The sequence below is a fragment of the Acanthopagrus latus genome, chromosome 22, assembly GCF_904848185.1.
Source record: "Acanthopagrus latus isolate v.2019 chromosome 22, fAcaLat1.1, whole genome shotgun sequence".
Taxonomy (NCBI): Eukaryota; Metazoa; Chordata; class Actinopteri; order Spariformes; family Sparidae; genus Acanthopagrus; species Acanthopagrus latus.
In genome coordinates, this window is record NC_051060.1 from 12,751,255 (window position 1) to 12,778,243 (window position 26,989).

Below are 26,989 nucleotides of genomic sequence, written 5' to 3' on the forward strand. Positions count from 1 at the left end.
ATGACGTCTGTGCATTCACATTCTGTTGATAATTTCAGGCAATGTTTTTTTTGTTTTCAACTAAAATCTGTATAACACCTTTAAATATGTACTTCATTTGAGGTGCAAAGTGCCTTGAGACAAAGGCTAAAAAAAGTATGATACACCTAACAAGGAATCCCCCTCAGTGTCTTTGTATTGATGCCCTGGATCTTCATCCTTCTAAACCCTGTAACATAAAAATGTCAAAGTGCCCTTGATCGGACTTCCGGTCGCGTGAGGGTGGAAATGGCTGCGTGAGAACATTGCTCCCGACCGCACTGCCGCAAACCCCCAATTAATACAGGAGATTTACTTAACAGGAGCTCAGAAATATAAACAAATGTCGGGGGGAGAAGAACGTGGCCCCAGCAGGTCGACGAGAAGCCAAAAAAAGGAAACTGAGGTGGAATATGCAGGCTGTAGTGACGAGGAGGCTACGCTAGGTGCGGTCTCGTTAGCCTCCATCCGTAACGTCATAAGTGAAGCCATGGCTAACGCGACGTCTGAACTGGAAAACAACATCTCAAAACAGTTCACAGGCTTCCAGAACAACATTCAAGAGGATATTAAAAAACAACTTGGTGAAATGAGATCGGATATTAATCTGAAGATGGAGGAGACCGTGAAGAAAATTGAAGTGGTGTCACAGAGACTGGGGGAAGCAGAGCACCGGGTAGGAGAGGTGGAGACGTTCAGTATTGAAGTGAATGAAACTTTAAACCAGATGCAGAGGACGCAACTCGAACTGAAATCAAAACTAACCGAACTCGAAGGCCATTCCCGCCGCAACAACATAAGGATCTACGGCATAAAAGAAGGAGCCGAGGGCACCTCAATGATCCGCTTCGTGGAGAACCTCATTCAAACTGAACTGGGCGAGGGCACCGGCCCAAACGAACTTGGTATTGAACGTGCACACAGAGCTCTCGGCCCCAAACCAGCCGACAATGCCCCCCCGAGATCAACAATCGTTAAATTCCTGAAATATTCAACCAAAGAGCGGATTATCAGCGCGGCGTGGAAAAAAACCATCATGGTTGATGGCAACAGGGTTTTTTTCGACCATGACTACGCAACAGCTGTAATGGAGAAAAGGAGGGAATACCTGCCGATTAAGAAAGTATTGAAAGAGAAGGGAATCAAGTTCCGTACACCGATGGCAAAAATGCGCGTCTTTCTGGACTCAGGGACAGTAACGTATGATAACGCGGATCAAGCCGGGGACGACCTACGAGCAAAGGGATTCCCGATCCCTCCGAGACCCGAGGGCAGAACGGGGGAAATGCCACGTCCCCACTTTAGCTGGCAACAGGTGAAAAGACACAGAGACGGCAGGGAATATCAGCAGAGGATCCGGGACAAGCTCCGCGAGTTTCATCGGGGGACTGACACAGAGGCTGAGGACTAGTTGACCTACATTACCCCATCATAACTCCAGCTTTCCTGTACCGTGAGGTTTTCATCTTTATTACTTATTGTTGGACAGAGACGGTAGGCTATATTCCTCAGCCATTCTGAATAGCGTTGCCTCTCCCTAATGGTGAGTCACAATTGAGTGTTCAACGATTAAGGCGCACGTATGCAATATTTCAAGTCATAGTTAAGGGTAGAGTAACCTAAGTTAAGTACACTATTGGGCTTTTTTTTTTTTTTTTTTTTTTCTCTTCTTTCTCAATGTGTGTAGATTTTTCATTGAATGCCACTCTTATTATTATTACTATGCCAGCAATTATGTTGTTATTATGAACCTATAACACCAAATTAGTGTTTGTTTTGCACGCAGTGCGCCTTTACATAATACAGAATACTTTCTTTGATGTTTATGGGCCAAGACTTCTGTATCACTTTAGTTTCAGAATAGGGCAGTCGGTCTGTGGTGTTTGAATGACAGCCACCCACTCAAACAACCCGAGGGGGCCCCGCAACTCGGCGGCTGCAACACCCCCCTACACAAGAGGTCCAGGGATTACCTCTTCTATGGAAGACCCTTTCTTGTTCACCGTAACGTTTTACGGTCTTGACTGTTCTGTTATGACTGTTCATGGTTCTTATTTTTTGTTTTCAGGGGAAGCGAGTGAGTGTCCAGGAGAATACTGGTCTATAGCTGAGTAACAAAGAATTTAAGGTTATCACCCTAAATGTCAATGGTTTGTCGACTCCTGTCAAGAGAAGTAAAGCAATATCCAAAATAAAAAGGGAAAAGGCACACATTATATTTTGGCAAGAAACCCATCTAACGGACCAGGAGCATGAAAAGATAAAGAATATGGGTTTTAAACATACTTACTATTCATCTTTTAAAGCAGGACGCAAGAGGGGCGTGGCTATTTTGATACCAAACAAGGTTCATTTTGAATTCCAGTCGGAGACCAAAGACAGGGAGGGTAGGTTCATAATGGTAAAGGGCAAATTAGATGATAAGGACATGACCCTGTTGAACGTATATGCGCCCCCAGGCAGCAACAAAACATTTTATAAGACAATATTCGATTTAATAGCGTTCCAATCTGCTGGAGTCTTGATTTGTGCAGGAGACCTTAATGTAATTTTGAACCCAAAGTTGGACACAACTAATCAAAAAAGGAAAATCACTCCTACTGAGAGATGGATTAAAAGGAGAATCCAAGACCTGGGCTTGATAGACGTTTGGAGGGATTTCCATCATCGAGATAGGCAGTATACTTTCTATTCAAATCGTCACAGTGCATATTCAAGGATTGACTACCTACTTGTCCATAATTCAGAGAGGCACAGGTTAAAGGAGTGTGAGATAAACCAGAGAGATATATCAGACCACTCTAGTGTCCACCTGAAATTACATCTAGATACTAAACCCAAAGTGACAACATGGAGATTAAATGTAAGCATGTTAAACAACCCTGAGTTTAAAGAGAAAATAAAGATAGAATTAAAAACATATTTGGAGGACAATGATGATGGCAATGTGAACCCAGTGATGCTGTGGGATGCTGCCAAAGCAGTCCTGCGGGGGAAAATTATATCAGAATCTGCATTCATAAAAAAAATGAAAACTCAAAAACTGTTAAACCTGCAGAATCAACTAACAGAACTGGAACAGAAACACAGCAAAAATAAAGATCCACAATTACTTCTACAGATGAGACCACTCAAACAAGAAATAGACAAGATTTACTGTGATGAAATAGAGAAAAATCTCAGGTTTACAAAACAGAGATACTACGAGGCAGGCTCGAAAGCATCCAAGCTGTTAGCATGGAGGCTGCGAAAACAGCAATCAGAAAACACAGTCTATAGGATTAGGGACCCTGCCACTAAAAAAGTTATATACAAACTAGAGGGAATACAGAAAGCATTTGAAAATTTTTACCAGAACCTGTATACTCAACCCACACCATTCGAACCTGCTAAAGTAGAAGAGTTTCTGAGCCAACTGGATCTGCCCTCCTTGGGGAAATTGCAAAATGGAAAATTAACAAAAGAAATATCACCCGAAGAAATTGACAAGGCGATCTCCTCCCTGAAGTCTTCTAAGTCTCCAGGGACTGACGGATTTCCAGGAGAATGGTATAAATCACTGAGGGAACAATTAATACCAATACTACATAAAAGCTTCAATTACACCCTGAGGGAGGGAGTCATCCCCCCATCCTGGAGGGAAGCTACCATCTCTGTGATTCCAAAAGAGGGCAAGGACCCGAAAGAATGTGGCTCTTATAGACCTATCAGTGTTTTAAATCAAGATTATAAATTATATGCAACTATTTTAACTAAAAGATTGGAGGAGGTGATTCCTTTTTTGATAGACGAAGATCAAACTGGATTTATTAAATGTAGACAAACACAGGACAACATAAGGAGAACCCTTCACACCATTGAACAGATAGAAAGGGAAAAAATTGGAGCTATTCTGCTTAGTATGGATGCGGAAAAGGCATTTGATTCCGTGGGGTGGGAATTTCTTTATGCAGTCATGGCAAAATTAGGCTTCCATGAGAAGTTCATTAAAGGCATCAAAACACTATATACATCCCCCGTAGCCAGAATCAAAGTAAATGGAGGCCTGTCAGAAACTATCCACCTGCAACGCGGTTGTCGTCAGGGCTGCCCAGCCAGCCCACTGCTCTTTAACCTCTTCATTGAACCTCTTGCACAAGCCGTAAGACAGAATCCTGACCTAGAGGGCATCACAATAAAAGGTATAGAATACAAAATATGTCTTTATGCGGATGACGTGCTGGTCAGCCTAAAGAACCCAGAGTCAGGAATTCCAAGATTAATGGATTTCCTGCAGGCATATGGAAGTCTGTCAGGCTACTCCCTTAATGTTGATAAAACACAAGCCCTGACGTTCAATTTCGTCCCATCAATAGAACTAAAAAATAAGTACAGTTTTAACTGGGACTCAACCTCTATTAAATATTTAGGCGTTAAATTGACCAAGGATATAACACAGTTGTTCTATGAAAATTATGTAAGAATAAATTCACATTTAAAGGAAGATCTAGACAGATGGGCCTCTCTGCCCCTAGATCTTGGTAACAGAATTATGACAATAAAAGCAAATATTTTACCCAGATTACTCTATCTGTTTCAATCCTTACCTGTTTGTATCCCTGATAGTCAATTTAGAGAGTGGGATAAGATGATATCCCGTTTCATCTGGAATGGAAAAGGTCCCAGGGTGAGATACAAAACTTTACAGCTGCCAAAGTATAGTGGGGGGATGGGCTTACCGAGGCTCAAAGATTACTATTTAGCAGCACAAATAAGACCCCTGCTGCTCTGGTGCAATAAAGACTACTGCGCAAAATGGAAAGATGTAGAGCTATCACTGTCAGACAGGCCTATACAGAGTCTACTAGGAAGCCTAATAGAGGCTAAAAAACATGATATCCAGAGCCAATGGGTTAGATTTTCTATAGAAATCTGGATTGGCTTGGTGAAACAACTTAATATCCAGAAAGAAATTCGAATTTTAATGTGGCCAACCCATGACCCAGATTTCAAACCAGGTATGAATGATGGAGGCTTTACTCAATGGGCGAGAAAAGGACTTTCCACATTATGCCAATTAGTTGAAAACCAGGAATTCATAGACTTCAAGTCCATATCAGATAAATTCGGCCTAGCCCGGCAGGATTTTTATAGGTACCTTCAACTCCGGCACTACTTTGACACGAACATTAAAGGACTAATACAGGAAAATATATCAGGTATTACCAAAATGTTTATCAAAGCCTATAACACAAAACTGTTCAGAAAGATAATTGGCGAACTATATAGACACATAGCTGAATTAAGAGGTCATTCAACAAATTATATTAAGGCGAAATGGGAAAATGAGTCGGGAATCGTAATTACTTCTGAAGACTGGACGAATGTAATTAACACACAAATTACCACTACAGCCTCACAACTATGGAGGGATTTTTCCTGGAAAAACTGCATCCGATTCTTCATAACACCAAAGCAAAAGTCTAAACAGACAGGACAACAACCTACTTGCTGGAGAGGATGTGGACACAGTATGGCAGATCATACACATATATTCTGGAGTTGCACCATGCTTAGATCCTTCTGGCAAGGAGTTCAAAGTACTATCAGTGAGGTCTTGCAGTATAATTTTAATTTCACTTTTTTATCATTCTACCTGGGTAATATGGACACAGAATTACCAAAAAAAGACAGATACCTCCTAAAAATCTTCATGGCTGCCAGCAAAAAAGCCATAACAAGAAGATGGCTCAATACAGAACCTCCCACAGTTAATCAGTGGGAGGCCATAATTAAAGACATCCAAAAAATGGAACTACTGACGTTTAGTCTCAGATTACAAAGGGACAAAGGTGATGCCCTCTGGGAAAAATGGAGCACTTATATTACAAGAAGAGGTGATAATCAACCTTAATACTACGTATATCCTGGTTTTAAGAACGACTATGACCATACTGCTGTAATGTTTGTGACATATGACCTACTCGCAACCCATGGTTCCCCCATGTTATGTTCACGAGTGTTCATATGTAGGTGTGCATTGGTATATGAATATGTAGTTGTTTACTTAGTCATATGGTTGTAAGTGAACGGGTGCACTCGAGATAACACGTGTTTAGACGTACAGTATATGTGCATATGCTTTGCTTTTTCTTTCTCTTTCTGATGTCTCTTCTGTGTTTATAGGGGCACAACTTGGCAAGCATTTGTACTACTTAGCCACATCTTGTTGTAGCCATACCTAATTCTGTCCATTATACGGATGCTACCTATGTTTTGTGTAAAAAAACGTGAAAAAATAAAGTTTATAAAGTGCCCTTGATCAAACCACCAAGCCTCGGACTCCTCCTGGGAACCTTTGCCTGGCTGTCTTCATGCTTCGACCTCAATAGTGAATATGTATATGAACATCTCTCAGGGATATTCCTACTCCTATGCTTTGTGTATTATGATAACTCAAATTAACCAGACCACAGAACTTCTTCCCCGGCTTTTATTGCACCCCCAAAACCTCCACCTCGTTCCCTCTCCTCCAACCGCAGTCCTCAAACCTGAAGAGTAAACAGCACGCAGCTATTTAAAGCTCCCCCACGACACACTCACATCATGGAAAGTCAGTCCAGGCACCTCGGATGTGGCCCAGCCAACATTCCAGGCCCTGTGGTCCCCCCTGTTAGCTGCTGCTTTGCTCTGAGGATTCACAAAAGAAATGAAGCATTCCTGCAGTAGGTGGGTACTGAGCAAGGAGAGATGTAGCTGAGCTACAGCGTATTAATGATTTGACTCAACCAACTTATCACACTGAAGGGTTGTTGATCTCTTAAAAAGAATCGCAGTGTGCTTGCAATTACTGTTATGCTATTCGCCATGGCATTTGGCCAACTATCTGTAACAGCCAGGAAGAGCTGCAGTGATTTATCAATTAACAGCTTCAGTCATTTACCAAGCTACGTGGCAAAAACTCAAAAGGTTTCAGCTTCTTAAATGTGAGTATTTTCCTTCCATGACAGGAACCTCCATCACTGGGTTATTTGAAGACATCTAACAGAACTCTGACAGGCATTTTTTTGCAATTTTATGACAATATTTAAAAACACCCCTTAGTGCTTAACCATAATTTAAGATCACCATATCTCAGATCAAATTGTAAAATTGTAAACACCGCTGAATTTTTTTCATCAAGATCCAAGCACTATTCTCTGATAAACTGCCAAAAAAGCTCTTTTCTCAAGATGCTAAAGAAAGTGAGAGATTTTGGATTTCGTCATTTAATCCAGAACAGCATTTAAAGTTAATGAGGTCCTCTTGTATGATTTTGTGTTGTGAGCAGTAACAGAAGCAGTATAAAAAAGTTCATGGGGTCTGTTCTGGCCCGAGACCCATCATCCATCCAATTTCCGTCGAAACAGATGCAGCATTAGAGCCATCATGACACTCCCAGCTCAAAAGTAAGCCAACAGTCTTCTCTAATGCCCAATTATGACAATGATTAAAAAAAAGAGAAATAATCTCTATTTATTGTTAATGTTGATGAAGGTGATCAAGGTGCATTTTATCCTGCTAATGTAGTTTTAGCTGTCACTGCATTTGATGATGGCGTATTCTTAATGTGCTCCAACAAAAAATGTCTATTTTTCAATAAATATACTTAAAAGCATCGAACTGACAACTTGTGATACCTTCCCAGTCCTAATAAATCCCTTGCCCTTACCATTAAGCCCTACACCTCCACTTTGCACCTTCACACCTAGTGCTGACTCCAAACAGAGGTTTTTCAGAGGCACACATCAGACCAAAACTTATGAGGAATCCCTGTTTTCTGTGTTTGAAGCAACCAATGAAGCAATCACTACTAGTTTCTTAATGCCTGATTAGCTTACTTATTAGCTTTGTTCACGACAGTCCCATATTTTGACGTATTGAAAAGACTGTTCAATTTCATGGAAGGAGACATTTACCAGTAACCCTTGTCACTCTGTTTTGTGGGGCAGTCAGAAACGGGGTAAAAAGGTAGGGTAAAAAACTGGAAATGGGATGGAGCCACTTTGTCTTCGTTTTATAAGTAGGTTAACTTTGAACCTGTTGAGACATCCGCATTATTATTATCATTAGCATGCAACAACAGAGTCATGCTAAACATGAAAAAAAAAAGACTCTTACTTGCAGAACAAATTTCTGATCGATGTAGCGCTTTGCAATGCTGGGCTGGAAGTCTGGATTCTCTAGAAAACGCAGGAGAAACTCATAGACCAGCTGGAAGACAAAACAGAAATTAAATAATGTTGTATATGTGGACACATCAACCATATAACTATTACAACACACAATCGTGTAATCTAAAGGTACAGACAAAGTCATTGAACATATCAGATCTTTACTTGAATGTGAGGCCAAGAGGCCTCAAGAGTGGGTTCATCCTCCTCTGGATCGAAATCAGGGTTGTCACTTGGAGGAAGAGTCCGGAATATATTGGTGCAGATCTGAAGGAAAGAGAAGGAATTTTATTAATGGAAAATGAAAAATATACTGGGATACAGCAGGTAAATAAGTGATTTTTCATAGATAATCAACAGGTGAGCCTTAACTTTATCCTTCGGAGTGTTGGCAGTTCTTGAACAACCCATTTTATACATGTTAAAAAATGTTTGCCATGCCATACATAATACACATAATACCATGTCTGGCATGTTTGTTTTCATAACAGTATCAATTAATATGACCTGAAAACTATTTATCTATATTGACATATTGTATCATCATACTGGGCCCAAAAACATGCATATCACAAATAAAACCTTGATTTGCAAAATACTGTTACATTTTTATATTAAAATAAAAAGACATATTGGATAGATTGGATAAAATAGAAAGATGTTAATTACATAACATGCAATATTTGCTTAGAAAGAGGTACATCATCTTATTTTTGTGGCTAACTACAAGCTGCTTGTAGCTTTATTCAACACGATAACCTGTGATTTGTAGATTATTACTTTCTTTTATTTTAACAATATACAGGATATGCAGTCTTTTGTGAATGGGTGGGACAGTGTGCTTATCATATTAAAACCCTAACCAAAAACTGGTTAAAGTTTATTTGACTAAAAAGTCAAACAAGTCAGACAATGTCCATACACAATCTGGACATAAACTCAACTCACTGGGCTGATGGTACCGTAGAGGAAGCGAATACAAGGAAAATGACTCTTACTGAGTTTGTTACATTGAACAGAAGATGTTTAATAACGCTGCCAAAACAGAGAGCTGGATAAAACCATTAGAGATCGCACATCTGCCGCAATCCCCTATTAAAATTCTGCACCGGAGACAATCATTGTAGACAGGTCACTGCCACCTCTATCCCACCTTGTTATTTTTAGCTGCTGGGTAAATTTGAGAGTGACACACATAGCAGTGGGGAGCTGCAAAAGCTGGCATTATGTGGCTGGTTGCACACTATCATGATGAAGTGATAAAGACAACATCAAATTACTTATTGGCAGCTGGAAAATCCAAATGACACTAATGGGGGAGGAAGGTGCCAAAGGAATTTAAAAACTGACAGTGGCTCAAAAACTGACATGCTGCAAAAACTCACAGAAGACCTTTGCAAGTGAGCATCACTTCTGAACAAGCTAACCGAACTGCAAAGGATGGAAATTGTAAAATCAGAGGATTAACATTGTGAGTCAAAATTCAAGACTGAAGAGTTTAGATCCGGAGGCCTCCAGTCAGTCTTCCTTTTCAGTATTAATCATCTAAGTCATCATCAAAACATCATCAATCAAAGTGTAGTTTCACACCATGTGTGCAACTTGATAAAGGGTACAAAATCATTAGAAGCCGTTAATTAGAGACATTTCTAAATCATCACAATTCTAAATTCTGGACAACGACCAGAAAATCAGGCCAAGATATTTGTTTCCCTTTGACACACAAAGCAAACAACAGGAAATTTGTTAGTTCTTACCTACTGTAAAAATACTCCATTTGGTTTAAGAGAGGGATGGCACCCGGGTAGAGCGTGCAGGAGGAAGACTCTTTCCTTTAAGTTTCTCCACCACATGATAGTGTGTTTACGCAGTGGTACGCACTTTAATGTGTTAAATTGGTTGTTAAATTGAGTTACACCTTTAATCATGACTGTTTTGCATTAATAATCGGTATTCAACATATTTGGACATACCTGCATTATCAACAAAAGAGTGGAAAGCAATAAACAGGCAAGCAAAGAAGCAGCTACACGATTACCTAGTCTATTCTCATATGGATACAAATAAACAAAACACAGATTAAAAGCAACTTTGTGTAGTGGAAATTAGTTTTTGTAGCCTTCCTACCACGTTAAGCTTCTTGTGACCCCCTAAGAATTGTGTTGCGACACTTTGGTGGATCGCAGATGTATATTGTCTTCTCCAAAATCCCTGTTTGCTTCCTACGCTGCCTGAATGGTTCAAGAATTTCTGCTTTAAAGTTGGCCGATTATGTTCCTTTACAATTGGATGAATGATTTTATATCATCGACCATTTACAGCAGATCTTCAAAGGATTTGTTTCAGCTGCAGCTTTCTGACAATACAAAGTCAGTTTAATATTCCTGGAGTCATCCAGAGATGATGACGTCATACATTCTCCTGTTGGAAAGCCTGGTCAGCAACACTGCTTCGGTGATAGAGCACTCATGATTTGGTTTTGCTTTTCACATGACCATGTTAGCCTGATCTCGTAATAAGCTGAGAGGAATGGTACGCGGCATTGTCTTGTGCTGCTGCAGCCCATCCCTTTCAAGGTTGAATGAGTTGTGCATTCAGAGATGCCCTTCAGCTCACCACTGTTGCACTGGGCTGTGATTTGCCTGCTTGTGTCCTTCCTGTTATTTTAGAGAAGTCTGTGAATGTACTGCAGCTGTTTCTGAGCTGCTGAGAACACCATCTGGAAATGACAACTGCACATCCAAAATCATTATCCCTTTCTCCAGCCAAACAGTGACAGAACCTGTTGAGTCCCTGCATGATTTATACAGACAGTAATTCACTTCATTTTCTGCTGTTGTTTGCTTTAAGCAGCACTTTTGACAAGTCTGCAATAAAACTGCACATGTAAGCATCCACCACACACCCACAAATGCATCTGAAAGTTATTATAATTCAGCTTAACTACGCCTCTGTTACTGTCCGAAAGTATTTAAGTGCCAGCAAAGAAGAAAAATTACCAGTTTGAATTATTCTATTTGATTCATCCCTTTAGTCTCCAAACTATCGGGAAATACAAAAAAATGCCAATTACAGTTTGAAATATGCCGCCTTTAAACTGCTTTCTTTTTCTTTGCTGTAACAGAAGACAAGGAAAACAAGGAAACATTCACATGTGCAAAGTTGTAAACAGTTTCTGCTCAAAAAACATTTATATGATTTATTCATGGACGTTAAAGCTGTGAGGATGCACCTCAGGTGAGACTGACCAGCCTTCAACACTGCATTAAGGTGCATAGGCTTCCACATCATCATCTGCAGAGTGTGAAGGTGTATGCAGATGCTCATAATGAGGCAGATGAATAATAATCAGTGTGCCACCTCGACAAGCTCTCTGTGGTGTATTCCTTTGCTTTCTTTGATGTGAGCCACATCATTGGTTGAGCTGGTATCAGATGACTCACAGAGTGGGTTGCCAGGCGAGACACTGCGCCTCAGTGTGATGCCCATTTTTCCAGAGGAGAGCTCTGGGGCCAAATGCTCACAAAGTCACATCAAGTGTGGGGTTTATGACAGTGGGGCTCAAACAGTGGCAGAATTGGAACCCACATACAGCCTCTTAAGGTGGAAGTACAACATATCTAACATGGCAGGACTGCCCTTCCAGCCTGTTGGCATTGAGGGTCCACACCAAGAACAATCAGTACAACTACTATAAAAATAACTATGTGAGCATTCACACTGATGAACAATAACATTCTGTAAACGGTGGCACCAAGGACATGCTTCACACTCAAGCTGTATCAGCAGCTTAGGAACATGGATACTGATGACCTGTTGCTGCTGTACGTTATACAGAGAAACAAAGAAAAACCTGGAGGGTAGGTTTTACTTCAAATATGAGAGCACTTATGAGAATTTAAAACTGTTGGTGGATGTCAGTAAAGACTACACAAACTTTAGAGACCAAAGACTGTTACTGCCAAAATTAAGTTTTAAAGTTTTAAGATTTAATTGTATTCTATTTTGCAGCCTAATATACATTTTGCAAGCATTCGATGAGTTGTAGAAATAACCAAGTAGACCATCAATTTTTTTTTTCTAAATGCCATCAGTTGGCTTAAAGTTAGGCTACAATTTGAAAACCAACATTATAATCACCACCAACTTCACCACAAAAATGATATGATATCTATGTAAAACTTCTTTGGCCTTCAGCTAAAGTTTTCAAACTCAGGCAGAAATACATGAGGCATCATAACTGCATGAGATGAAACACAAGTGCATGTTAGTATTCTTAATATTATATCTAACAACATACAGTTACTGTAGTTTGACACATTGATCAACACACTTTGCCTCTAATTGCTACACTTTGTGTCAAACTTTATGCCCATTCTTGAGTGTGTTTCTTAATGAAGTTGAAGGGCTTTTTAATGCCTTAATGACACGTGACAGCTGAAGATTCAGGTAAATGGGAAAGATCAAGACGGCACAACATAAAGCAAAGGGCCATGGGTCTGAATCCCCCCCAAAAAAGGTGCTCCACATAAGTCTAGAACTTGCCTGAAATCATCACATTTTTAAGTTTTCTTAACATCAAAGTAATCCAGAAATAATTGTCTGTACATCACCATGAACAATACATACAGGATTTGCAACTGCATGACTTGTCACTGGTCCCGCTTTACCTAAATATATACAAATACAGAAAAACAGGGCTCAAGTTGTAGCCTACAGCTGACTCATGTCTCCATGGCAACACTGAGCTTTCTGCATATATACGTCACATTTTGGGAACAGTGGTTAAAAAAATAAATAAATAAAAATGTGATGTATTGTCTTTCAAATAAAGTAAGACAAAGAATAACACTTTAAGTGACAAAAAAGCCATTAACACGTGGTGAATTGCATAATTCCTCCTCTCAGCATCCTGCATGCTTAATCACTTCACAATATTGAAAAAGAACTACAGCAGGACAAAACAAGATGAAATGGTGTGAGAAGACAACGAAGAAAGGAAATGTGTGACAAATGTTCATGCAAGGAAAAAGGAAACAGTGATTCGTATGCGTGTGTGTGTGTGTGTGTGTGTGTGAAAGTAAGTGGGAGGATCCTAAAACGATGACTGTGAGTGAAAACAGTGCGAGATTGCTGACTATAGCAGAGGTTGCAGCTCAGTATAGGGCCAAACCGAGAGTGACAGTAGCAGCTAGTAACACAGGAGATCAGAGGGAGAGGAGGGCAAAGAGATAGAGGAAAATGTGCAAGAATTGAGTGAAAAGATGATGAAAAGGTGGGAACATAAGATCAAAGATGCTCTTTTTCACACCGACTCTGCTGGATTTTCACTCATCTCTGGCACAAAAGGGAAGAATTCAATCAAATCTGTCTCAGAGAACTGATTTTCTATAATATACACATAACACTAATTATAGAGTTGGCAAAAGAAGCAAGACTCCTTTTACATTGATGAGAAACTGTGCTGTTTGTACGCCTAACAACCTCTGTGATCAAAGCGGTCCTCACTGCAGCAGAATAATGGGCAGCACTTTGAACACTCACCTCTTCATTATCATGTGATGCCAAGCATGGAGTATCCGGGAGAGCTATTATCAAGCCAGCTTTCTGAAAGTGCAGCTGCTATTTGTCTAACCTCATTCAGAAGTCTGCAGTACAGACACTTTAAAGTGACCTGGGTTTTCTCTTTACCTCGACCAGTGCCCCTCCGCTCTGCCCTGAATTGATAAATGAGACAGAAGACAATACCTGTGTACCAGCCGGAGTCGCGCATCTATTCTACTCCGGCCTTACAAACCTGGCAGCCCAAAAGATCACTGATGTGCGGTGGACAAACCACTCCATGTTAAGTGGCTCATGAGCCAGTGGATGACATGTTGCACACATGGTTTTCTGCCACGTGAGGACTGAAACTGTGTAAAATCAGAATTTGAAATGCTTCTAATCAAAGCATATTTTACTCACACAGCACAAATAATTGCAGATATTTCTCATTTACCTTAAATGCAAGTTGTTGCTTGCTGTCAAATTCATATTTGCCTTCGAATTTCATGTTTGCATTGACCTGCTGCTGCAAACATTTGCCAAACTGTGGCAGCCGTACCGAGGCTAGCTTACACTTTGTTTGTTTATTCAGTCATGAAATAATAGTTTGTTTAAGCATATAAAAAGTATGTCAATAAAGATCTTTTTCGCTTAGATTGAAATTTCTTACCCAAAACTACATAGTGCACCTTCAAAAATGAAATAATTCAGCAGTTAAATGCCATCATATAAACAACTTTGACAACATGTTTAACAAATTAAACACAACCTGACAACAAATGTCATGAGCTGCAGACATGCAGACATTCACACCTTGCCACCTTACATCATCCAAACTTCCTGGAGAAGTCGATTCTTCATTTCTTAAGCTGTTTCACAGCAATGAAACCAGTCATGTGACTAGCTGACATATTATGCGTTAATCACGGCACCCTCCAATTTATATTCCACTTCACTGAGCCCTTCTGCCCTTCATGGTGTGCACCTACACTGAAAAAGCAGGAGGCACTGGGGACGCCTACACAGTCCACGCGCCCAAGACCTGTTGCTTTGCACTTGTCGTTGCACAAAAGTATAACCAAAACTTTTTTAAATTGCATTTATTTACAGTCATTTTTTGAAGGTACACACTTTTAACAGCTTGGACTGCCAAGCACATATCAGCTGCTGAAACAATGTCATTACGTTACACGTACAACACCTTAGAAGACAAACCAGGTCCTGAATCAATGGTTGGCAAGGTACAACATGGATGAGTGCCTGGAGTCCTTTATTAATCTGAAGACTCCTTGACTGAGCTGTGGAGGTCTTCATTCGTATCCATGATAATCTACAGTGTGGAGTGAATCACTGCAGCACTGGCTACAGTACTGACTGGTGTGTTCTAAATGTTGCACATGAGTCACTATTGTACCGTAGGAGGAAACTAGGCTGTAAGAGCACCTGCTCCATCGACACAAATCTATAGCATGTTGGCCAAAGGGATGAGCTCTGAAGGATTCTTCCAGCAGCCAGTGTTCATCACTCAACCCCCGACATTTGGTGAGTTGTCCCTATGCTCTTACATTTCTAGTAAATACACTCATGGAAGTACTGAATACCTCCAGATCATGTCAATAAAATAGAAGTTCACATCATTAAAGAACTAAAGTGTCATAGTGCAAAAAGTGCAAAACATGTTTCCAGATTTCTAAAAATGCATGACGACACAACCCTGATAACAATCACACCGAACAAGGATGACAACCAGCACAGATATGCATCACTTGCAAATGTATGGTAATGCAGCCTGCCGTGTAAATAATAATGACTGACACAGACATAATTAGAAAAGACTCCTTTATTTTAAACATTTATGTGGGTTGTTGAAATGGTGGTTCAAATTACTGGTGACTTCAGGAGAAACTATTTTGTATATCTACTCTTTCCTCCACAATGGACAAAAAACTGAGGAAACTTCGCAATTTTGCTCATAACAAAAATGGATGTGTGGAATAGGACTTAACCTGCACAAGCAAAATTGCCCCAGAGAACAGCGCTGCTATTTGGTGTTTGGATGAAGCACTGAAACACGGAAACCAAAAGGGAGTGTAATGATATGGGCTTTGTTGTGACACAACTACAGGAAGTCTTGGTTTAACTGAGGTTAGAAGTCTACATCATATGTCAGTGTATTTGTCTGATACAGTGAATGAGACTCAAGTCGCTTACAGTTGCTAGAATTATTTTACAAACTGAGTGGGTGGGTGTAATCATACAAGCTTCAGACAGAAGCTACTACTAGTATACAAAATACAGTAAATAAAGCTGTGTTTCTACCAAGTACCAACGTTGTCCAGGTTAAATATCAGGGCTGATACTCAGCACTTTTCTGATTATCACTGTTGGCAATTTTTCTGTTATATTGCTGATAAAATGCACTAAATCAAAGATGTGCTACTTTGGCACTGACACAACACCCTCTGACACAATGTCCCACCCACAACAATACCTGATTGGTAACAACACTGTTAATAGCCTATAAGCAGTAATTAATATGAATCTGTTGAGTAGTAACTACATTTATCAAATACATTTGATAAATATTGGTCTCCTTAAATTTCTAATAATTGGTAGGAAAAGCGACATCTGTCGAGCCATGGTTTCCAGTGCAGACAGTACTCCTAAATGTACTCAGGGTGGTTGCTGGCTGGCTTATGGGGTAACCCCCTTTCACTTTTCCCGTCACTGGAAAACAACAGGGGGGACTGAACTTAACTGTTTGTCTGGGGCTGCATTTATGAACCAACACACTGCTCTGCTAAGCTCACGTTCACCGTCTCTTTTATACCGCTTGCTCTCTCTTTTGCTCGACACCACATTCTCAACACACAGCACAGGTGTGTAGTTGCTTATTAAAACAGAAAACAGTTCTTGCATGTGAAAATCCTGCAGCTAGCCAGAGCACAGAGGCCGAGCCGACTCTGGCTGTTCGGTCAGCCCATCAGTGATCTACAGTGTTTTGACTCCACCTTTTAGTATTGTCTCATTGTGTTAGCCTCCTCAACAACGGTTAACAAAAAAGAGGAACGGTTCTTCTGATACCGTCCACTACTTTTCACAATGGTGCCGAAAAAAAAAAAAAGAAACTGAACTGAACTGAACTGATCCAGACTGCTAGTTGGGCTGAGACACAGCACCTATTACATCTAAAATATGTGTGAAAATTGAGAAAATGGTATCATCAAGTCTGCTCCCTTCATTTACTGTATTTAGTGGATAATGTAGAGAGTGAGAGAGAGCTAAGGAAACAAAAAAAAATGTACTAAATAGATAAAACTTGAAACTAAACCAAGAACAGTAGGCTTTTCTTGTATTTAAGCTGTGGAGCTGTGTGTGTAAATGGAACCAGTAGAGTAAAGTGAGTGCTGTGAAGGTGTCAACACGTGCTGCTGCTGACATGACACACCCTGTCTAGACATGCAATCAGCCTGCATTTTTTAATCCTGCTCAAGTGCACAGGATGTTTCATAGTGACACAGAGAGGAGACCTCTCTGCTGTTAAATAAATAATGCTGGTAGTGATTAATTGCTGCTGTTGTCACCATGGGTTTGCATGCAAAGTTAATTTTCTACTAAGAAATACAGAGAAAGAACTTGAAGCCCTGTATTTGTGTTTCCTCACCATATCAGTGATCTCTGGGTATGCAGATTCCACCAGCACCCCTCTGTTGGTGGAGACGTAGTCGACCAGCTCGTTAAGCGTGGCCCTCTTGATCTCCTTGCTCTTCAGGTCTGTCACCGAGTCAAAGAAGTCGAAGAGCATGCAGCACTGCTGGAGTTTCTGGGTGAACAGTTCCTGCTGCTCTGTCGAGGGGGCATCTGAAATCACACAAATGAGGGGAAATACACTGATTCACTGCTTATGTACACTAGACAGCACAATCTAATGCTCCATGGAAACAGAATATGGATGAGACAAGATATGATGACAGCTGCAACTGTTCCCCAAGCTGGTTAGACTTGGCTGTGCAGAACAGTAGGAAATGCAATATAACACATTTTAAAAGCTTGGATTCTTTTTAGGTTTTGCCATCCTCAAATAATCTAACAGGAATGAAGGAATGACACCTTGAAACAAATTAAATTGCCAATAAATGTCCTAAAATGTTCCAATCTGCTCGTTTATCACACACTGTTACATATCAAACTAAAAGCTGGACAAACAGGCCAACCAACAGAGTATGCGGATGTATTCTGCCACACAGAGGCAGCCCCATCATTCTCGGCTTTGATTGTAAAGCCTTTTATGGATTAGACGGTGAGTGCGTTCGGGGTTATTAGAGCTGTCAAACTTGACCCCAGCTAAGCTATAAACAGCATTTGGCAGGTGTCCAGAAATGCAGTGACACACTGTACAGTGATGTTCTGTTCCAACAGAGCAGCAGCTCATCGCTGCAGACACAGGACTCTTTCTATAACGGCAACAGGAACCAGCGCTGCAGGTCTGATTTACAACATCTATAGAACCAGATACCCTGCAAAGGTTTAAGGGTTACACAAATATAGATGCCAACGATGACACTTGTTGACACTGAGGCGATGATAAATGTCTCTCTGTAGGTTGAATGTCTACATTGTGCATTTTTCTGTGTAAATGAAACTGAGGTGAATACATTTTAATTGTTTATTGGTGAATTAGCTTTAGTACTGGTTCCCATCTATATAAAAACTTGAGTAACATAAATGCCGCTAATGCATTGTGTTGAATATATTTACAGTGAGGAATTATATTAAACGATATTCAGATTTTTTCTGATTATGCGTATCTGTGTTTTTTGTTTCCAGTTGCCAATAAAATAAGTACAGTAACAATAAGTAAAATATAATAATTTGTGTCAATCTTTCGATGTCTGTTCTCTCCTCTCTGGGGTTTCAATGTCCCGCCCACAAGACTTTCTGTGATGGACCCCTTTTCATTAGCTTGACATGTTTTAGACTACCGATCATTAAATTATTCCATAATCAAAACTAAAAGAGCGCCTAACTCCGCCAAGGCCCAAAAGTCACCTTCAATTCAAACAAGACTGATACAAAACAAAATAAAACATTAAAAAAATGTCTGCTAAGATCCAGACTTTTTTTTTATTGGATAAGCACTTCCATTGGAGTTAGATAAAAATCCGCTTAGTAGTTTTTGTGTAAACCTGCTGACAAATCAACCAGCCAACAAACGTAGACATGAGTGAGGTGAAGGAGGTAAAAGTAATTTGTTGCAGCCCTGAAACATACAACACACTTGTGTATTCACACTCCAGCACCACAGAGAGTATATTTTAACTGCAAAAGGAGAGGAGTCAGGATAAAAAGTGTCAAGAGTTTCTTCTTGAGTAATGTTATGTAACCGAAAAGGCATTACCCATAAAATGGTGTGGAATGGGGGCAACACACAGTCAGGCCCAGCCAAAAAAATTCACAATGTTTCACACCTACTGAAAATGTTCCAGTGGTGTTGACAGCTGACAAAGCTTTTACGTAACTGACCTCTACAGGTCAGACCCCTGGCTGCTGCTATGAGTGAACTAAATATCGGAGTGTAACTTGTTAACACACTTCTTTGCCTTAATGCCAAATTTCTGAAGTATCAAATCTCAAAGGAATCTCCATTCAAAGGATGGACTGAATACCTGACTGGAACAAGTGAGGAAAAAGGACTAAGTTGCCCCTGTGGCCTGATAGTGCTGTTGTTAACATGACACATGAGTAGCTCACATTTCTTCCCTCTAAGAGCATAAACTGGAGTATTGTAGCCTTGTGTAACGCTGGGAGTCAGCACTGGCATACTGGACTCAATCATCCAGTCTTTCTAGCTTTGCATCAGAGGCAGTGAATAGCACATTTTTCAGCCTCTAAGACAGATATAGCCACCTTAAAGAAACAGTTGGCGCTCATTTGCTTTGTTGCTGAGAGCAGATAAGATAGCCAGGGTCTTCCCTGCCTATCTGCCTGAAAGGTGTGCCACCGTTGTTAAAATTTCTGACAAAAATTGAGCATTTCAGAGGCAACTGCTCTGATTTGCTAATGACACAGTAATACATTTTGCAAGGTCAAGATAATCAATTAATTACTTTAAGGGTAATTTTAGAATTATTTTTCATATTTGTAGAAAATTCCTTGAAAACCAGACAGCAATCAATTAATCAAATGCTCTGACAAAAAATAAAACATCCCGGTGCCAGCAGCTGTTGCAGGCCTCTAATAAGACCATTTAATTTCAATCTAATTACCGACTGTATGGCCAACTTAATTGTCTACCAAGGAACTTGCCTATCTGTGTGACTCTACCAGTGAAATCACTGCACATGACCAGAGAACTCAAACAAGGCTAGGCAGATATTTTGCCAAAGCTAACATCAAGCTAGTTGCACTAGAAGGTAAGGTAAAGTGCAGCCAAGATGTTAGCCGTTTTCCAACATGTAAATGAGACATAAGGTAATTGGAATGACAATGACAATTATGCACTGTGACTATAGTGCACCTCCAAGCCCTAGCACTAGAGACCATCAACAAATTACTGTTTAAATGCAGCAAACACCTTCAGGCTGACCACACCATATTAAATTAGTTTCATGTGGCACAGATTTTTCTATTGCTAATGTGTAACAGAGAATAAATTCAGACTTTAAAATAGCTTCCATGTCACGCAACCCAGTAAATCAGCACAACTCATATTACTACTGTGGGCGAATAGGACACTAGAGCTGTCCCAAATTATTATTTTTCAAACGATTGATCTAGTGATAATTTTTTTGATTTGTCGACTAATCTAACAATCAATATTTTGATTAATCCAACAATTCACTTTTTAGTTACCAATTATTTCACATTTCTTTTTTTGCTATTTGTTGCTCCTCGTGCTCGGGCTCGCTGCTGTTGCTGCATGCCTCCACCATTGTTGTTGATTGAATTCTTCTTCTACCATTTTAAAATATGGAGTCCGCAGCGATTGGCGACTAGCATTCTGGTGCATTACCGCCACCACTGGGCTGGAGTGGGACAAGAGTTAATCTAGTAGCCTAGTTGTTGACATAGACCTAAAAGAAATGGACGAATAGACTCCATCGATTTTGTTCTGGTAAGTTTGCTCAACATGAACCTTAAAAGTTGTATTTCTCTTCAGATTGTATGCTAGCATCTTGTCGGAACAGTAAAGTTATTTCCCTACTATGCGACTGAAAGATGCGAACATTATTATGTCAGTGTTAGCTTCCCCACAACTGGAGATGCTAAAAATTCTTCTTACGTGACCCGAATGTTACGTACAAGGTAGTTGAGCCTGTTTTACCTTGTATTGTTTGTGTAGAAAACACAGAAGCTACTTGTTGGCACAGGATACATGTCAAGTTATGTGATTTCAAAAAAATCCCAAAAGAATGGGCATTTAATGGGCCTCAGTGGGTTTCAACCACTTCCGGATATTCGCCTACCCCTTTGGTTGTTTGGGACGACGTGTCAATGTAAATTATTAATGTCGACAAATTTATGTTGTCGATTACGTTGATGCGTCGTCCCAGCCCTATAGGACGCATCTCTTCATGTTGGATTTTAGTGCTTCTTCTATGTTGTTTGATGATAATGTATCTTTTTCTTTCATTTAGTGTCTGTTTTCCTTGTGAGAAGCTATTTTTGCCTCTCATATACTGATGCATTAGTGCGCCAATTCCTCAGGGTTCTGAGCAGGGAAGGAAAATATTTCCATTACAACTATGAAGCCATGTACGAACAAACAGAGAAGAAGAAAACATTTGAGAAATCAGATAGACATTCCAGATTAATCAAGCTGTCGAAGATCTACATGGATTCAGAGCTTCAGAGCAATAAATGGTCATGTTGATCTGACGGATAAAACAGGACTCCTTCACTCCCACAAATAAATATTTCATCTTGGCATCACAAAGCAGCCGACGTTGGAATTAAAAAAAGGAAACACATTTAAAAGAAGTTATCTCTCTGCACTGCTGTATCTTACACAAACCTCCAGGATGTACTTAAACTATTATCCGAATGTGATAACGTGCAATTTTATAAACACACGTGAACGTGAGTAAGACAGTGGCAGGGTTAGAAGGACAAACTGATACAGCACAAGATGTATAATTATTCCTTGAATGAGTGGGTTAGGAAATAACTTGTAAATGGTCTTATTTGTGTCTCTGGTGAACTCTGATGGCATTGTTGACTGTAAACCTCTCTACTGAAAAGGGCTCTGTAACTATGGGAACCCTGAATCACAGCTTTTAACATTTTTAACAGACCTTTTGAATAACTTAAAGACGATAGCATGACCTCAAATGACAGGATTTACAGGCAATCTTGAACGGTTTCTGTTCAATTCTGTGAATAGTCATCACCCACAGACTTCAACTATGTTACTATTCGTGGAATAAGATCCAAAAAGAACCGATCAGAGTAGCAAAGTCCTAAAATAAGCTGCAGCCTTTTCTGTTGTGCCAAACAAAAGAAACACAACAGCTCATCTGCTCCATATTTAGCAACACCAGACTCTAAATGTTGCTGACCACTGTCATGTAGAAACCAAACCTTTCACAAATCATTCAGTCTAACATTTTCTGGGTTTCATTTCATGTTGGTCATATCTTTCAGCCAACTATAAATGGGTAAATACCACACTGATGAGTCACACATGGGACAAATGCTATGCTGGGATTTGTTAAGAAGCATGCTTGCAGAACAAAGTGTGTTTGGCAGGGTGCTCAATGTTGTTGTCATTTCCAAATCCTGTAATTGCATATACAGATTTGCTGAAATGAAGTTTTGTTCATGTGTTTAAATCATAGACGAATAAAATCTCTGTTAACTTTACTAAATTGCAGCAATGTTTGTGTGTGAACTTCAGTGTCATTACTTTCCATTTCCAATTAATAAATCAATGATTTTTTTTTTTTATAAAACTACAATGTTTGAGACACTGAAATTAGTCAGTTTTGTGTGAATGATGCAGAGTAGTTTCTCAGAAATGCGCAGTGTATTACGCACAACAAAGACCAGATCTGCTGGCAAAAACAGGAAATATGATCTCAACTCTCGAACGACAGCACTGAAAAGAGAGTTTGAAGTTGAAGAGTCATCAAATGTTAATAAATGACACACAGACAAAAGGGAATTTTTTTTAGAGGGAAAACCTGAATAAATGAGAGGAGAAGGATAACTGAAGGCCTCAATGGATGGATCAGTGGATTATGCTTTTAAACGAAGGTTTGACTCGGGTACACCACAAAAAAAGCCTAGGTTGCATTTTGACAAGAGTTTCACTTTAAGGTTTTAGATAGACAGGAGAGACGACAAGGATACTGATGGGGTTTTCTCTAGAAAATATTTTTTCAGGAAAATTTGAGCATGACCAGATTATTGTTATATCAATGTCCAAAATGTGCCGCTATAATAACATGGTTTGCAGTGTACCAATTTCATTTTTGACAAAAAAGCTGTTTGTTAAACTGTAACATTTCCTGCCTCTATTATGTCCATATCCTTTTCACAAGTGTTTAACAACTGAATTTAAGGGATCATTGCAACTCTGTATATTCTGTGTATATAAGGATATCTACATAAAATCAAAAGTGTCGATATCAGAATGTTGTTACTTTCTAATACCAGTATCAGCCCAAAGAAATGAGGATCAGTCAGGCTCGCCAAAAAATGTCCACAGGTAAGCTACTGTGACAATGTGTTCGAGGCCCAGAGCTGCAGGGAGATATTTCTATAACTTGTGTTGAGTACAAACAAATGTATTTTACTAAAAATAATTTAGAGAGGTTAACACATATAAAGAAGGTCCTGCAGCTTACAATTAATACCAATAAAACAAAATGCAACTCTTAGTAGATATCATAAAATATAAAAGAAATTGCTGAAAGTTTGGAACCAACACATTTCCTGGAGTCGATCATAATTCAAAGTCCCTGATATTAAAAAAGAATTAAAGACAGTGTACAAGGCTACAGTGGAAACTGCAACGTATCAATTCCTTTCCATTTTTATGTTCAAACCAGCAGCTATCTTCCACAGCATAACGTTAAAACTATAAATATCTGCGTCATCGTGGATAGCTGCAGTTATGCAACCCATTTCCATTTAAGCGTGCCTTGTTTCACTGCCCCAATGACTGACTGTGCCCTGGATGAATAGTGTTCTGCTGCTTTCTACTGCTGTAGAGGGCAATGGTCCTGGAAAACAGAAATGCATCACTCACAGGGTACATTTGTGGCGATCACGCAGTTTTTATTTGTAACACAAGCAGGATTACATGACTTGAGTCTAAATTTGCAGGTTTAGAATGTAATGGCAAACCATTTTATGCTGCATTATAGGGAGTAGATATTAAATTTACAAAAATATATTTCTCAGAGCTATGACAATTTGATACTGCGCAGCTAGAGTTAAGTATCTGACCTCTATTTGCAATTTGATTAACACTGTTCAGCAGCAACAGCACTTGCCGTCTCTTTTCAATCTGAAATGTAGTTAAACAGAAACAAACTGTCTCAGCGCATAATCATCTTTCAATCTGCAAAAGAATTTATCAAATCACAGCATCAAGGCTGATCCGAGTGTTTCAGCCGATGCTTTGGCACAAATATAAGGATGGATTTGTAGTGTGAACACATAGTGTTGGGGGTTTGACCTATTCAAGGTAATATACAACAAACATATTTATATTATACCTCAGAAATCTAAAGCTCACCACATTAAAACTACTGTACACTTCCCCCTGCCCTTTTGGTGTCCATCAACATTTCATAGAAATATCGCCAAGCAGAAAGAAACCAAAACAAACTAAGGGAAGGGTATGCAGGTCAGGTGACCTCTGAACACAGATTAGTCCTGCACAGTCTCAGATTGTACAATTCGGAGTTAAATTCAATTTGTCTCCATTGCCAGAAGTTTCCTGTCCTTTTACAACCTGTCCACTGCGACGATAAACACAAGTTAGGTTTTTGTATTGAATCAGTGCACTGGGTTGACTGCTATCACATATGAGTTCATAATTAACATAAACATACTGGTGCGCTGAGGTCAAACACACCTAAACTTGTCAAAACTATGGCCTTTTAAATGGAACACATTTCACAAATAGTAACAGCAAATGGCCGGGTAGTGACATAGCCATTGCTCAGCTCATCAGAGCCGGCCAGCTCTGGAGGAGAGAGTCAGGTGCAGAGCCAGACCTTCTGGAGTTAAAACGGCTAGAGTCACATTTAATCCAGCTTTCATATGGAGTCTGGATTTTACTTTTAAACTTTTGGGAGTCAATCAGTTATCTTCACTCCTATCTATCAAACTGACTGCAATTATCCACAGAGGTTACCACCATTGTTGTTAGTGTACTGTAACGTTAACTGCCAACTGGAGCTGCATGGGAACGCAACGTTACAGAGAGGAGAGGGGGAAAACAGAGAGACCTATGGTGAGTGTCAAGCTCATTGAGAGTTGATTTGAATTCAAAACAGTTGCTGACTATCTTGCAGCTAATGAACAGTATTCTGGCTGTTTGGGGCGAGTAAACTCTTGTGTGAGAAACACATACAAACACAATTGATCCCACAGTCAAATTTGCTCTGCTGGTGGTGAATATGCTTTTAAACAACCACCATTGCTGATGAAAATCTATTTGACACAACGTGGCAAAAATGTTCTAATGAGGTAATTTTAGTCAGGTTTCCATTTACTCTCATTCCAGACTTCCTCTCATCCTCTCTGACTCTCCCCCGGAAGATACAATGACAGGCAATCAAATGAAATGCACCATTTACTTGATTGAAATAGTGACAGATTTTGAGAGTTATAAAATTCTGAAATAGGCAGACCTAAGAGAAGTGAAAAGGCCAAAATCATACATTACATTTCTACTTAATTGAAGTGTTTCATATTTAGCTGTAACTTCTGGAACACCACTAATCATTTCTCTGTGGGAAAACAGCTAGAGCACTACATCTGGTCATTTACACCATCTGCACTGGCTGTAATTTCATTCCTGCCCATTAAATTGACATGTATTCTTGACTGACACAATATGAGAAAGAAAATGAATGAATTGGTATGACTGGTATGACAACACTGAAGGACATGTGAAGTGCTTCAACGTGTGTAGAACATGACTGCTGAGCTGAAAAATTACAGGGGTGACGGTCTACTGTAGGCATAATGAGACCATTAATGCATGACGGGCGTGGTGGCACATAGGTTGTACTGCAGCTGCTGAACTGGTTGGGTAAGATGGTACCACATGTATACTACAGACTTTTGTTTGTGTGCACATTTAAATAATGATGGCACAACAAAAGAGACCAACAATCATCCTATGAACTTATTGCTGTTAACTACAAACTGCAAATGTGAACAACAGTAAAAAACTGTTCTGGGCAAAATAAAATGAATGCACACGTTAAAGATTTTACATCTGTGAGTTAATAGAAAGTTAAGTAATCAAAATGAATCGGGAAGAAAAGATGTAAAAATAAAGACAACAGTTCAAAGATAGAAGAGTTTAAAATACATAATATAAACTCAGCTGGTAAAATTAAAGAATGAACTGTATATACACCAGAATCTAATATGTATTATTTCTTTACCAAGAAAGCATAAAGTCACAGCAGTCTTGAAATGATTTCAAGCTTCACACCAATGCCAATATGTTTCAAAGCCTGTCATTCCAGAAAATAAACACTTAGTGTTAGCTTTCCCTTTTAGGTTTGGGGTGTGTTCGTGTGTAAGTGTGTGTGGTCAACACATGTGGTTTTAGCTCGCCCTAAAAGACCATTTGACCACATCCATAAAAGTGTTTTTTTATTATGAAAATATGCTTTCAAAGGTCCATGTGAAAATAGAATTACTCCCTGCAGTATTATGTCTTTGCACACCTGTCAAGTTACAGTTTACATCCATGATGCTGCAGACTCACCATCATATATGCAGTGAAGACTTTGAAGGCATTTAATAAGAGGTTAAAAGTGTTTTTGAGCTACACAGATTTTACCCTACCTTTTCACCCAGGTGTTATCGATGCAAATCTACGATAGGTAATCTTGCACATTCTGGTCAAGCATTTTTCACTGTTTTTCTGAGGCTTTTGGAAAAAGCCTGGTACCCAGCCTGCTTGCAGCGGATTTGGGAGCTACAAGTGTTCTACCTTCTACCAACAAACATGAGAAGAAGGCTATTCAATTCAGGAAGGT

At 39.6% G+C, this 26,989-nt stretch overlaps 1 protein-coding gene across 2 annotated transcripts in view; it reads right to left on the reverse strand.

Moving 5' to 3' along the window:
- The window catches only part of ppp2r5a (protein phosphatase 2, regulatory subunit B', alpha isoform), a 50,820-nt gene that overhangs the window by 13,778 nt on the left and 10,053 nt on the right, over positions 1–26,989 (reverse strand). For both annotated transcript variants that reach the window (XM_037085495.1, XM_037085494.1), the window contains exons 2-4: positions 17,419–17,615; positions 8,376–8,477; positions 8,158–8,250 (exon numbers count right to left, since the gene is read on the reverse strand). In XM_037085495.1, the coding sequence (XP_036941390.1) occupies positions 8,158–8,250; positions 8,376–8,477; positions 17,419–17,615 (392 nt within the window). The remainder of the gene's footprint in view (positions 1–8,157; positions 8,251–8,375; positions 8,478–17,418; positions 17,616–26,989) is intronic.